The 14830-nt window shown below is 34.9% G+C and overlaps 1 protein-coding gene across 1 annotated transcript in view; it reads left to right on the top strand.

Annotated features, from left to right (window-relative positions):
* LOC125682416 (uncharacterized) overlaps nucleotides 1-14830 on the top strand; it is a 44498-nt gene that overhangs the window by 2424 nt on the left and 27244 nt on the right. The window contains exons 3-4 of the mRNA XM_056157071.1: nucleotides 12155-12382; nucleotides 12591-12773. Coding sequence (XP_056013046.1) covers nucleotides 12155-12382; nucleotides 12591-12773 — 411 coding nt within the window. The remainder of the gene's footprint in view (nucleotides 1-12154; nucleotides 12383-12590; nucleotides 12774-14830) is intronic.

Below are 14830 nucleotides of genomic sequence, written 5' to 3'. Positions count from 1 at the left end.
CAAAATGGAGGAATACATGTCCACGCGCTAATATTCGAATCGACGCCATTGGTACCAAACTTTTCAAGTTCCATAGATATGGTTTAATTTTTCATTATTTTCCTATATTTTCCTTTTAAACATGTATAGACGTGTTACCTATAGGGAGAGCTCCGCTCTCACGGCCCGAAGGGCCGTGAGAGGGTTTCGCCCTCTAATAATCAGAAAATCAAATTTAGTTCCATTGACAATTGATAATATTACAACATGTCAGGGTTACAATGCATGATATTCGCTTAAATACGATTTACTATAATAAATATTATATAATATATATAAAAGGAATTCAGTAAAATATCTCTATGTCGAAGTCCGAGGGACCTCGAAAAAACTTCGAGATATCCGGGGGTTATTATAATTAATGTAAATACACTCTACTAACCAATCCATTTCATATGCATATTCATATTTTTAAAAAAAAAAAGGCATGTGATATGCATTTAGATCATCAACTTGCCGTAGTCAGAGCCCAGCAACACATAGATGTGATGTACACAAGCTGAAGATGTGGCTGGGCGTGTAATTGTAAATGTATATCATATGTTGATATAAAACACATAGATTACTTTTTTTCAAAAAGTTAACGTTACGAGTCGTGTAAATCTTAATGTCAAAACCCATCCGGGGAATTATTATACAAATTATTTTTCATGTAAAAACTAAGGAATTCGAGTGACATCTAGGACCTTCTTTTTAGTCGGTATACTTTTATTAATTTTACTATATCATTAAAATATTCATAAAACCATGGACTTAGTGAGGGTTTGTGACTTTAAATGCTTTACTGACTCTCCTTATTCGGACTAAGACCACGTATTGTACATGTATTGATCAGACCCCAACCTCAAGATCACGAAGCAAGCGCTACATGTACATACCAAATGGACTACACTTGTCGCAGCAGAAAAAAGGCGTAATTAATATTAAATGAGCAATAATTACATGGATGTTTTTTTAAAATACCTTTTGTGGCTTAAGTGGTTACGGTGATACATACAAACCAACAATGCAATGTTTGGGGACTGTCATACATTGTATTTAGGGTCACCCCCAGCAAAAAACAAGAAAGGTGGCGACCCCAAATGGATATTGGTTTATTTTTCAAATACACAACCTACACAAATGAATTAATTTCAGTTGATTTAACGAACAGTGATCAATCTTATAACTCCTATACGCAATACAAAATAGAGCGTTAGGCAAACACGGGAGAATGCCTATTGTTTTTCAAAGTCAAAGATCATAGTAACAGGATACAGACCAAACCGTTGGGGCTAGGACCATCAAACCTGGATCATATACACCTTATGCCAAGGGAAAATATTACACAGAGAGTGTAATTATTTGTCGGTTTTTATTATGCAAAGAAAGTATGTCACACCCTGATGAATGCTGATATTTCTAAAAATCATGGAGTAAGAAAAACACACCATATTAGCTTTTCACGGGCGCATTCTTTAAATCGAGGCAGGCTACTGACAAACAAGTTGATGGTGCAAGGGTTTCAACAGTCTCGCTTGAAGTCAGCATTTCACAAATTCTATGTTTGTTACAAATGTATAATGTTCTAGTTTGCCAAATCAATCTATCATTGGGTCAAATGCTGTCTGACGTGTTTCATATCAATTGTTAGACCGTTCTTGGCACACTGATTTTGACTTCGGATAACTCTTTTTACCTGATCAAGATATAGGGCTCATGGCGGGTATGACCGGTCAACAAGGATGCTTACCCATCCTAGGCACCTGATCCCACCTCTGGTATATTCAGGAGTCCGTATTCGCCCAACTCTCTATTTTGTATTGCTTTTATGAGTTATGAGATTTATCACTATTCGTTATCTTCACCTTTTATTTAGTTTATATGAACCACTTTCACTAAAAGTGACACCCAGATATTTGAAATTATCCGTTATTCAAAGTATTTTAATGTTGTATTTTAAAAACAGTGTTGGTAGTGAAAGGACCAAAAAATAACAATATTTGACTTTTTACTGTTGACCTTTAAGCGTCATGATTTACAATATTCATGAAATACATAATATTGATACTGAAGTTCTGCTGGCATTTCTGACAATAATATTTTGTCATCTGCATACAGTAAAACAAATAATCTTAAATAATTATAAAAGTTATTTTCTAATTTTTCACATAATTTAGAAATACCTTTATCATTATTAATGCCCATAAATTCTTCTATATCGTTCAGATACACAACAAAACGAAAAAGTGACAAGTTCCTCCCCGATCTGATTCCAACATTGCATGAAAACAATTCTGAATGTCGACCAAAATATGACTCTTGATTCAATGCCATGGTACAGAATTGTTATAACCTTGAAATATTTCCCATCTATATTGTTTAATAAGATTCTATTCCAGAGACCTATACGTCATACTGAATCGAACGCTTTTTCAAAATAAATGAAAACGCAGCAAACTTTTCTTTTGTGTTTTTTAAAAACAATGTATGTAGAGAAAAAAATATGGTCTTGTATTGCTTTTTTTGTTGTTGCGAAAGTTACTGTAGCTAGATTTTCCAGAATTAATTCGACTCTGATTGCATATTCATCAAGTCCTTCATTTAAGATTGAAGTAAATAGTTTTCCTAAACAGCTAATCAAAGTAATAGGTCTGCAATTTTGGGGGCCATAGTCATAGCCTTTGTTTTTGTACAATGAAAGTATGTTACCCCAAGTCCACTGTGAAGGACTTATTCCAGTTTCTAAAATTGTTCAATAATTCTAAAAGTTGAGTACTCTTCACATATTCATCAGCAATTATGTCAATACCCAAGATTGCAAATTCGCCCTATATATATAATTTCATACCGTCATATATGTACAGTTATGTAATGTCTCAATGAAAGTTTGGTTGATTCTACTGCCAAAGGCAATTGCCTGTCTGTGTTTATCATAGCCATGCGTTACCTGAATCGGGACTTGAATAAACACCGAAGGGGTTTGAATAGGGGTTCTTTGTTCCATTCTCGAACAGTAGGTTGTGTACAATATGCTGACGGCTGTGAGTGTGGTATTCGCAACAGCCGGGGATCGGTGGTGGGAGTTGTGCTATTCCCCTTATACGTGGACTGCAAGTTTGCGTTTGGACGCTCACAGGGCTGTCCTCTCTGTTTGTGTTGGTGATTTGGCTTTCGTTTTGGGTCTAATTTCATCAATATTCCGTTAAAATTGAACGAAAAAAAGAAATCATTATCGACTGTGTGCCATCATGAGGCAAAATTTGTATTAGCCGTTACATCGTAATGGATTAACAATTAGTTAAGACATCCGTACACATTGTTTCAAAATACACATGGTGGAGGCATGGTTCAAGATTAAAGAAAAAAGAACTCCAATTAATATTCAATCCAATCAAATTATCAGCCTTCGCCTCACAATTTATACACTAAATTAATAACTGCTAATTGGAATACAGCAAAATGATATTCAAATAGAATCAGTTCATCTTTATATAGTCTACGTATAGAGCTGATGAAATTTTTAGGCATGATTGAGCTTTGTTTAAAATATTATCCTAATTTTTGCTTCAATAGCTGGTCCACTTCCAAAACTATTGAATCGCCGCGCTGGTCTAGAGTTTAGAGCATTTCCCTGCATGCGGAAGGCTGGGGTTCAAATCCCGGCCGCGACAGACCTAAGTCGTTAAAACAGGTAGTGGCAGTTCCATCGCCAAACTCTCGGCATCGGGTTTGAATGTCACGGGTTCTCGGAGATGACCTTAAAAACGGATGCGCCGTGTCACAGTAGGTGTAGCACGCTAAAGAACCGAGCATAGGCCTAAATTTGAAACCCTTCACCGGTCTTGGTGACGTCTGCATATGAGTGAAAAATTCTCGAGAGACGTTAAGCAAAATACAATCATTCAATCCAAACCTATTGCCAAAGTAATGTGACGAATCCTTTTGTAAAATTAAAATTGTCCTTATGAGTAGTTCAGTTCTTTCAACTCAAGATTTTTCTACGCAATTTAAGCTTACTGTTTATGTTAGTGATGTGGAAGTCGGTGGTGCCTTGTTCCAAGAACATGGGCAATGTGAATACACTGCAGAGTTTTTTTTCCTGGTTTTCAAAGAAACTTATAAAGAGTTAACAAAATCTACCATTCAAAAGAGTGTCTTGCTTTGTTGTTAGCTTTACAACATTTTGATGTTTATATTGAAAATGTTTCTGTGCATCCATATCTTATTTTCACGGATTGAAACCCTCTTACTTTTTTTGGCATAAAATGTCAACAAGAATCAGACTCACAAGATTGAGTTAATTGTTACAAGAGTATCGTATTGAAATTAATCATATCAAGGGCAAAGGAAATGTTATTGCAGATGCCTTATCAAGAATATCATGAATATGCTCTATATTCATTTCATAGCTTTTATTTGATGTATATGCGTTCAGGCGTTGCACAATCTAATTAAAATTAGATGTTAGATTCGCTCACATACTCGCTACACAAACATCTAACAACATCCCATGGAGGGTCACGTCAGATGTCAAATCTGCATGAAAAAATAACCAATCAATGCAAAGGCGGAAATGGCATCGGCATGCAATGTGAATCTTCATCATATACTGTATTTGGTTACTTATTAAAGATGGCGAATGATGAAGAAATGGTAGCGAAAACCGCTTTGAAGATATTTGATCTCGAAGCTTTGAAGAATGAACAAGAACAGATACTTAAATATCTTTTTTTTTAAAAGTATACATGAAAAGATTCCCCCGATGTCGCCATAGTTTAATAAAATTTAAACAAAAATCACGCGATAAACAACACACGATCGTGGGTGCCGTCATATTTTCTCTTCCTTACGTAAACAATGCATCTAATAGTCCATTTTCGAGTTGCCGTATTCCGGCAGAATTCTAACATTTACTTTGTACTTAAGTCACGTGATTTTCGTAATATTGATCATTCTCTCACCAGAGGGCGTGTTACGCAAGCTTTCACATACACCTCTGTCAACGCTTGAAATCACGTGACAATATAATCGCATGATATAAACAATCACTCTCGGTTTCCTTTCCCTTTAAAAGTCCTGGCAACAGGTAATACATCAGGCTTTTTTCATAGCCCACTGACACTTTATATAAGTAAATATTTACCATTTAGCTGTTTGTCTCCTATTTTACAAGTTTTATCGTATTTTCACAGCCTTTTTTTACTTTTGATTCCATGTTTGCATTTAAATCTCCACCACGTGTATGTCCTACATTCATACGCATATTACGAAGTAGTTCCAAATTTATGATCAGAAAACGGCGATTTTAAACAATTTACAGTAAGCATCAATTTAACTGCACCAAAGACATATCATAATATGACTAAATATTTAGTCCAAAACATAAATGTTAGATAATAGAAACTTTTACAAGATTTCTGTAAAAAGCCATTGACAGAGGTGTAGTGCGAGGAGCGCACGGAACTCTAGGTAGAGAATGAATATTGAGGGGCGCATCACTTTCGGTTAAATTGTTTATGTTAGAAACAAGTTCGTCTGCTGCGAAATGTCCAGACAGACTTAACACAGCAAGACTTGGAAAATTCTGAGGCTGAGCTCAAGCGCTTGCGAGAGACCTTTAAGGACAAAGAGGACTTGAGGCGGTACCTATCTGTTGAGAAGATGACAGAAAGTGATAGCTCTGTGAAGAGTTACTTTGGGCTGCCATCTGTACTGACCCTTCTTGGAATATTTGGTGTGTGTATATATATATATATATATATATATATATATATATATATATATATACACAGCAAACCGGCCCCTCAGAATACCGGTTCTCCCTGAATATCGGTCGATTTTCAAAGTCCCGGCAGAAATCTTAACATTTCCTTACAAAGAAAGTCTTACAAAACCGGCCACCCCTGAAAACCGGACATCGGCCACTTTTTAAAGTACATTTGTTAACAAACATGTGTAATTTACCCTTAACTTACCGGCCACTTTTTGAAGACAAGAAAATCTTGGCCAAAGGTTAATTAAGATCGTCCAGGTGTGCAAATTGACTGACCTACTGGCCAGGTATGAAATTATCCATCGTAGGTGTGAAAAACACTAGTGGCCTCTTCAATTTCTATTGTTTACCTGTGCTGTCAAGCGTGTTAATTGACACTTAGCTAATCCAAGAGACCCTTCCAAATTCTGTACAAAATGTAAAAAAGTTAGGAAATTATTGAATGAATACCGTATCAAACGCCATATTGTTTCACCATACTTTCGTATGGATATAAGCGGTAGTTAATAAAGAACAAACCCATGACTGTCAATGATAATTATTAAAAGATAGATTAATTTTCTTGGTTTCCATAGACTTAAAATTCCAAAGAAATATTCAAATTACAATTTCATATTTACTACTGTACTTTTTAAAAACGTCTAAACAAAATTGTTAATGACATAAGCGATGAATGTAAACAGAGTTTTTATAGGTAAGAGGGATTCCAATAATAGGCCTCTGTGTTTTCTTTATGTATCCTGTTATAGATTTTCAGTTTAAAATTAGATGATTTCGGCGAGAATATTTCTTGTAATTCATAATTATCTTTAGGTACAAGCGGACTAATTTGATCTCCACCGATAATTGATCATAGATCACCAGATCAAAGTGAACAGTACCTACTTTGTGAATATTGAGATAAAATGTCTATAATTGCTAAATTCTCGGTATACCGGCCATCCCTCTAAACCGGCCATTTTTTCCGGTCCGAGAGCCGGCCGGTTTAGAGAAGTTTCACTGCATATATATATATAAATTATGCAATGTATTTACTTTATGCAATGTATGTATTATATACATACTTAGGCCAAAAAAATATATGTTGGTTTCCACTTTCACCTCAAAATTTTAAGGGTCGGTAGGTAGGTAGTGGTTGGTGTTTTTTATTTTATAGGTTGAATTATTATATGATGAATCAAAACATTTCTTCCACTGTACTGTAAACAAAAACTGTTTCTGTGTTTTGGAATATGTCTAGTATTAGTGCATAATTGATAACTTAATAAGTCAATAAATATACTCTTGTTGTAGTGATGACATTTCCAAAATCTGTGAGAATGAGTAAAAATGTGTTAGGGTCGGCAGAAATTTTTAGGGTCGGTCGGGAAAGTGGAAACCAACATGTATTTTTTTTGACCTAATAATAGACATGATAGATAAAACAAAATTACAAATGTGTGGTAGTATTGGATTTTTAGTATGCTTTTATTCTAGCCACAAAATTCACCAAAATGAATTAATTTGAAGATATTTGCATTACTTTTTCTGTTATACATGCACATAGAACTACATTTATAAACAAGAGGCCCTCAGGCCTTGTCGGTCACCTGTCCTGAGTTAAAAGTATCACTAGCCCCAAGGGCTATGAAATCTAGAAAAAAAAATTATATTCTGAATATCTAAGCTAAATTCTAAGGATCCAGGGAAGCAGGAGTCCTGAAATACACAACTAATGTCCCAAAGTTGCTTCATACCAAATTTGAAAAGAATTAAAATGGTAGATGTCAAGAAGTTAAAAATGTACAACTATTAACACACGACAGATGACACACGATGACAGACACATATCTATGCAATAGGTCACCTAACAACAACAACTACAAATTAGAATTTTAATCAAACATAATAAGTAATAGAAAAGGATATTATGTCACATATGAATACATTTTTTCTATCTGTTTTCACTTTAATAGCTATACTTGACAAAACAACACCTACATTGATGTATTGGAAGGGTGGGTCCGGAGCAAAGAATGCTAGAGCTAAGAATCCTTACAAGAAGTCTAGACCAAATAGGAAGCTGACTCGTTTTCATGAGTTTCTTGTCACACTTTTACGACTACGCCTGGCTTTACCTACATTTGTTGTTGCTGATAGCTTTGGTATTTCATGTACAAGGGTGTCACAAATTTTTACAACATGGATCGATTACATGAATATTGTATTTTCACCACTTTTGAAAAGACCAAATTCCAAATGTTTGAAAAAGTTTATGCCAAAATGTTTTAAATTAACTTTGCCCAAAACAGCCTGTATCATTGATTGTACTGAGTTCTTTATTGAAAGGCCATCTACACCAACAGCTCAGATAAGAAAGCTCAGATAAGAACATTTAGTTCTTATAAGCAGAAAAACACATTTAAAGCTTTAGTTGCTATAACTCCCTCTGGTACTTTTACATATATGTTTGTTTCAAATCTTTGGGGAGGCAATGTTTCTGACAGGTACATAACTGAACATAGTGGATTTTTAGATATATTAAAGACTGGTGATGAAGTGATGGCAGATAGGGGTTTTTTGATAAGAGATTTATTGTTAGAGAGAAGAGTCACATTGAATATACCACCATTTACCAAAAAGTGTTCGTGGGTAAAAGGTAAACATCTTACTGCAAGTGATGTTTTGAAGAAAAAAATTGCAAAACTGCGAATTCATGTTGAAAGGGCAATAGGCAGATTGAAGAACTACAAAATACTATCATACACTATGCCTTTAAAAATCAAACCTTTGCGTAATCAAATTCTGAGAGTGTGTGCATTCTTAAGTCTTTGATGCATATAAGCAATGATTTTTAAACAGTTTGTTTTACACAAAGTTGTATATCATATCAAACATAGAACAAACTTTCTTATGACAATATCATAATTCTGTAAAACACCTACCAGTGGTTACAAGTCCATTATTACTTTTGGTTTAACAGAACATTACGTAATCACATACTTCTCAAAAAATCTGTTGCATTTTTGCACAATTTCTGAATACATTTCAGTATCAAATGTTATTCTGTTTAATGACAATACCCCTCCTTGTGAAAAACACAAAATCACACCATAGAAACTTGCATATGCCCATTTGGCCCTGAATTTGAATATACCATGGAGATGTTTGTTTTAATCTTACAGCATTGTTTTCATCAAGGTAGAAATGATAATGATCATCTTTACAAGCTTCTGAAGGTTCAACATTTTGATATGTAAAGCTGCATTTGATTTCTATAAGACCTACTCCACAACATTTGCATGTAACTTTACCATTTGATGAAGCTCCCATAAAAGGATAATGGTCACATACATTCAACCCGCATGTATCTACTTTTAAATTTCTGTGTAATTTCTTGCATAAAACAATGTACTGTTGCCTAGCTACAGGTTCGAATTTCTTCCCAAATGCAATTGAAGGTATCATACACCCATCACCAGAGTTGCCAAGTAGTTTTTTCCAAATGTAATTTTCGGGATTGTCAGTAAATTTGAAATGCATGACAGATGGAAAAAGTGATGCAGTAATTCTTCCACATCGATGCTCAAACCAAGCAGTGTTATCAGATTGACCTTGTGTATTTTTTTCTATTTCTACTAGAACATCTGATGTGTAAATATTTCTTAAGTGATCCAAGACAGACCTATTTGATGACCTAGCCAGCATGGCATTTTTAAGTGTAGGAACATTCAATTCATCCTCAGATGATCTGTCATCACTTGTAATAATAAGGAATTAGTAGATTTGAACAACTTGTGTACATCTTTTTCAACATCTCTGCTATTGATCTTACCACAAGGAGAGTGATTTTTAATAGTGGGTGTTATTTTTTTCTCTGTGGTGTTGTCCCTCTGCAGATCAATGCAGTCTATTTCCATTGGCTCTCATGTTTTCTTGGGCTTGTCCCAGGTACACACAGTGTCGGTACATGCTTCTGAATAACGATCTTTGTGTCTGTTGTCGAAACTTACCAAAGAAAACAACAAGGCTATGTAATGTTTACATGTTTCATTGCCACTGAAAAATACAATGCATTTGATTGTTGTTATCATATGCATGTACCATTGTATTGATGTTAATGTAAAAGTTTGTTGACTAACTGATTTTTTTATCAATTGTAAATAATCTTGATAAAATACTTGAAATGTATTTTCATAGAATACAAGTATATGATTTTGAATATCTCTACCATAAATATACACTTATTATAAATCACGACAAGTACTTTGTTTTCATTTATTAGTAACTGAATTGGATGATCAAAATTTATGAAATGGAGATGAATGAAAAACCATACCAAATTCATGCCAGATGAACGTTGGTTGCACGGTAATGAATTTTGAAAGTGGTTACCGCCAAGTTGCCAGCATTGGGTAAGGTAACCGATGATGTATGAATGTGAAGTCAACGATTAAAGTACAGCGAAGACTTGTTTTTAATATTAAAAGCCTTTTAGGTACTTTTCTCAGTTGCAACACAAAATAAGGATTATACAATGATCATTAATTCATCATAATTTATACACATTTGACAGTTGAAAGAAGTAATTGAATATCTTAGTGATATATAGCTTACACAACACAAGAACAACCTCCACTGAGAATCTGCCGATTTATATTCAAAAGTACCCAAGTGGCATATGGGGCTTCTGTCTGCCTGGTTTCTGGTATACAGTTAGCCTTCACATAATAGTGTGGTGTACAGGTGTCTGGTACCTCAGCTATGGCTACATCACTAATGTGGTTATCTAAGTGTAGCTTGTAACCATTATCCTTATTATCCCATCCACATTAATTTACAAGATACACCATAACATCACTTGGTTCAATTGGTGGTAGGGTTGTCAAGTTTTTAGACCATTCAGGTATATCTTGTATTGGTAATATATCCTTTCCATTAACCATAACACTGTCACATGCTGTCATCATTCTACTTTGCAACTCATCTAGGAATTCAATAAACAAACATTTTGTTTTCTAAAGCTGTACAAATCATAAGAGAACGTATTGAAGATGCGGTAAAAGATATTGTAGGGAAATGTTTCACTCATCAACATGGCGGTTTTCAATGATACACCAATTTTCAATGATACACCAACGCTGCTGTTTTTTCTTTCTTTTTCTTTACAAAGACCAGGTCCATATCATCTTAAAAGACAAATACTACGGGATACCAAAAACTTACATACACATTATATCCATCATGCTATTATCTAAAGATATTTTACTCGCATTTCATCGTAGTTCTATCTATAATGTGTGAATACACCGACATATATGAGACACTAAAGGGTAGAAACTTCAATGAGAACGTAAATTCTTTGAATGCATTACCTGATTCGTCATTCACGATCTCTAAATTCAATTCTTCTGCTAGTTTACATAGTCTTAATAAGTGGTATTTTCTATAAAAGTGACATGTGACTCCTCGATCCTGTAAAAACTACTTTAATTCTGGTACTTTCAAAATTCATGTTGAAAACCGGATGTTGATGTGCTCGCACCGAGTACAAAGTAAATATTAGAATCAGGCCGGAGTACGGTAACTCGAAAATGGACTATTGTGGTATAATACCCTATCGATATGAAGCGGGAAATTTGATTGATTGTTGCAAATTTGACCACTGAAGTGACCCTGTGTGGGATGTTGTCAGATGTTTGTGTAGCGAGTATTTCAGCGGGTCTAACATCTAATTTTAATTAGATTGGGCGTTGCATTGTAGAGAACTAAGTACACTGTACTTGATTGTCATATGTGACCAAGAGAAGATTCTAGACGTTCTATTTTTAGAACAATGTCAGCGTTGAATAGAATATGTTCTAGAAAAGAATTATCCAGAATATTATTTTAGTAAAGATAAGACTAAATTTTGTGGTACGAAAAAAGCACTCTATAAGCACTAAATTACTGAATTACATTTGGACTTTAACATTATGGGAATTGGATAGAATTGAACGACTAATGACAATTTATATAATCGTGTATTAATTCAGCTCAGCAGTAAACAAGCATCTGACATTTTTGTGAACTTTGATTAGATCTACTGTAAGTTAATGCTATTTTCTTTTATATACATTTTCTGTAAATAATTGTTAATAAATTGTTTAATTTTTGGATTATTTGTGATTGATTTCTGCTGGGTTCAATTAAAGGCTTTACTCTGGCATTACAATACATGTAATTTGTATTGAACACTTTGAAGAATTTTCAGTATAAAACTACCTTCAAACAGTGTACATGTTATAGACAGTACTGAGTACTAGGATTCATAGAAAAAGGATGTTCTGAATTACAGCCTGTTGCAAAAATCATTAACATGGTGACTTCTTTTCTTTCCAGCTATATTGATATGCGCAAAAGGTACATCAGATTTGCAATTGTACAGACTGCAAACCTCCCAACCAAGACATCTACGTCAAAATGCATAGGAAAAACTTATTTTCACCGCGGAATGTTGAAAGATCCTTACATAGTTAAGATAAAAGATTTATGGACAACCTTGTCCAAAGATGTACCATTTATTAAAAGTGAAGTTATTCGTCCAGATGTATTATCTGCACAACAGAGGTAACTAATTTACAACAAATATTTTAAGATTATTGTTGTGTGTTTGTTTAACGTCCCGTCGATTTTTTTTCACTCATTTTGATACTTTCTATTTTAAAACAAGACAACTGTGATAATGCATGTTCAGTTAATTTGCTTAATCAATCATGAAGAAAATATCAGTTGTAAATTGTCTGTAAATCAGGTCTATATCTCTTGATTTCTCTAGTTCGACTGACTGCCTCAGTGACTGGTTTTTAGCCTTCCTGCAACACTTACAAAGAGTTCTAAGCTCAGACGAACAGGAATATTTTGTTGAGGAGCATGTACCCAAACCATCTTTGTCTACTGAGCAGGACATTTGTCAGATCTTCATCGAAATTTTAGCAGTCTGGAACAATTTAGATTCGGGGTGAGGAGAGAGAGAAAGAGAGAGAGAGAAGTGGCACACAACATGAATGCTCAATGGATGTTTGGACGATGATTTGTTTCCCAGTGTTTCAGAACAATCACAAATACATTCTAGTGCAATGAAATGGTGAAGATATCGAACAATGACCAATCTCATAACGCCTTCAAAGAGTACAAAATTAAGCTAATTGAGCTACCGCGACCGGTAACATCAGTGTGTTAAGAAAGACCTAACAATTGGTATTAAGCACGTCCGACAGAATTTGAACCAATAACAGATTATATTGGCAAACTAGATCGTTATATAACAACCATATAATTAGCGAAATGCTAAGTATAAACAAGACTGTTGAAACCCATATAACATCAACGTATTTGTCAATAGCCTGTCATGATTCGAAAGCTGATCATCCACAAAACAAGCTCTTGCGTATCGAATCAGTTGAGAAACATAAACACCATATGCAAGTGATAATAGAATATTGCTACATCAATATAGGAAGTTGACAATGGAGAAGCTGAAGTCATCCTGTTCGTCATAAAGTTGAGTGGTTAGTTTGCCATTAACTTGTATGTTCAATAAAATATCTAAGTATGAGGCAGGTGTGGAATATTCTGATGTCTTTTATTTCGAGTTCAATGGGATATGTAAAATCGACATGTAAATGAAAATTATTGTTAATAGATAAAACGACGTCGATTTAATGAAATATATATGATGATATAAAGGTCTAAAATTAATATAGATACGAAAATGAGTGGTCTGTATTGTAACGAAATCATATAGCGAAGAATGAATGAAAAATACATGTTTATCAGTATTCGTGAAAGTAATACAATTTGGAACGAACTTGATTCCTATAAAATTATTTCTGGAAAAGTGTATAAAAAAAAGAAGAAGTATCAAACCGTTCCTGGTGTATTTAATACCCGAAGTAAATGGATCAACAATTTCATTAATAAAAGAATTGGCTTCATGACCATGACCTGGCTTAGGGTATATTTTAACTAGAGGAGCTACTCTGCTAAAATTAAACTTTGATATCACAACCAGCCGCAAGACATTGACCTACTGCCTGAATTGAATAGTTGACCTTGACATAATATACTGAATAAACCCAGTAGGTATGCCAAAGCTTTGCTGTCTGCCTTGGCTGGCATGCTGTCCTTGTCTCGAGCTCAAGTCCCGTGGGGATCCGGGTTAGAAAGGTGCACAGCGCCCCTTTCTTGTTGTAAGAGGCCACCAATTAAACCGAGGCCTCGAGTCACAGCAGGCGTGGTACGATAAAAATCGCTCCCCGCTAAACGGCCGCAAGCGCCGAGCATAGGCCAAAGTTTGGCAACTCATCGTTGACAATGGTGACGATTTTATTCTTGAAAGGGACGTTTTATTGTATTGTTTATAGGGATTATGAGATTATCACTGTTCGTTATCTTCACCTTTCAGAAAACCAATCAATCAATCAGTCTTGCTTCTATCTGTTCCTTTTTGGCTTCATTCTGTCGTTGCACTGGCAAAGGATTGTTTGACTGCGTATACGATTGAACGATGTTAAAAAATTAGCTTGATGGCGATGGATTGTCTTTGTCATGATTATTTTTCACAATGTGTTCAGGTGGCAGAGGACAGTTTTTTGTTGTTGGTTTTTCAACATGTGGGAAAGGGGTATACATCTAAGTCAGGTTATGACAGGTTAATGAAAAATCATACTACCCTGTTTTCTCAATATTTGTATTTCATAGTAGTGTAGTTATTAAATTAGGGCCCTAAATTAAATATCGATAGCCATACATGCAGGGGTTGCTGCACAAATCATGCCCTGAGCAGGTACCCCCTTCTTGCTTTGATTTTCTGTCATTTGGGCTAAATCCGCACCACCACCACAGTACCAAGCGAGGGGATATAGACGCTGTGCACAATCAAGAACCCTGTTTGACCTTCTTAAAAATCTACCTTTTATATGGGGCCATCCACCTTCCCTCTGAGCTGCCTACCTTTTCTTGGACCCTCTAGGTTTTAGTTTGAATTTCTTCAGCTGCTTAGTTTCGCATTTGCAC

This window comes from Ostrea edulis, chromosome 2, assembly GCF_947568905.1.
Source record: "Ostrea edulis chromosome 2, xbOstEdul1.1, whole genome shotgun sequence".
NCBI lineage: Eukaryota > Metazoa > Mollusca > Bivalvia > Ostreida > Ostreidae > Ostrea > Ostrea edulis.
This window is presented reverse-complemented; position numbering and strand designations above follow the sequence as displayed.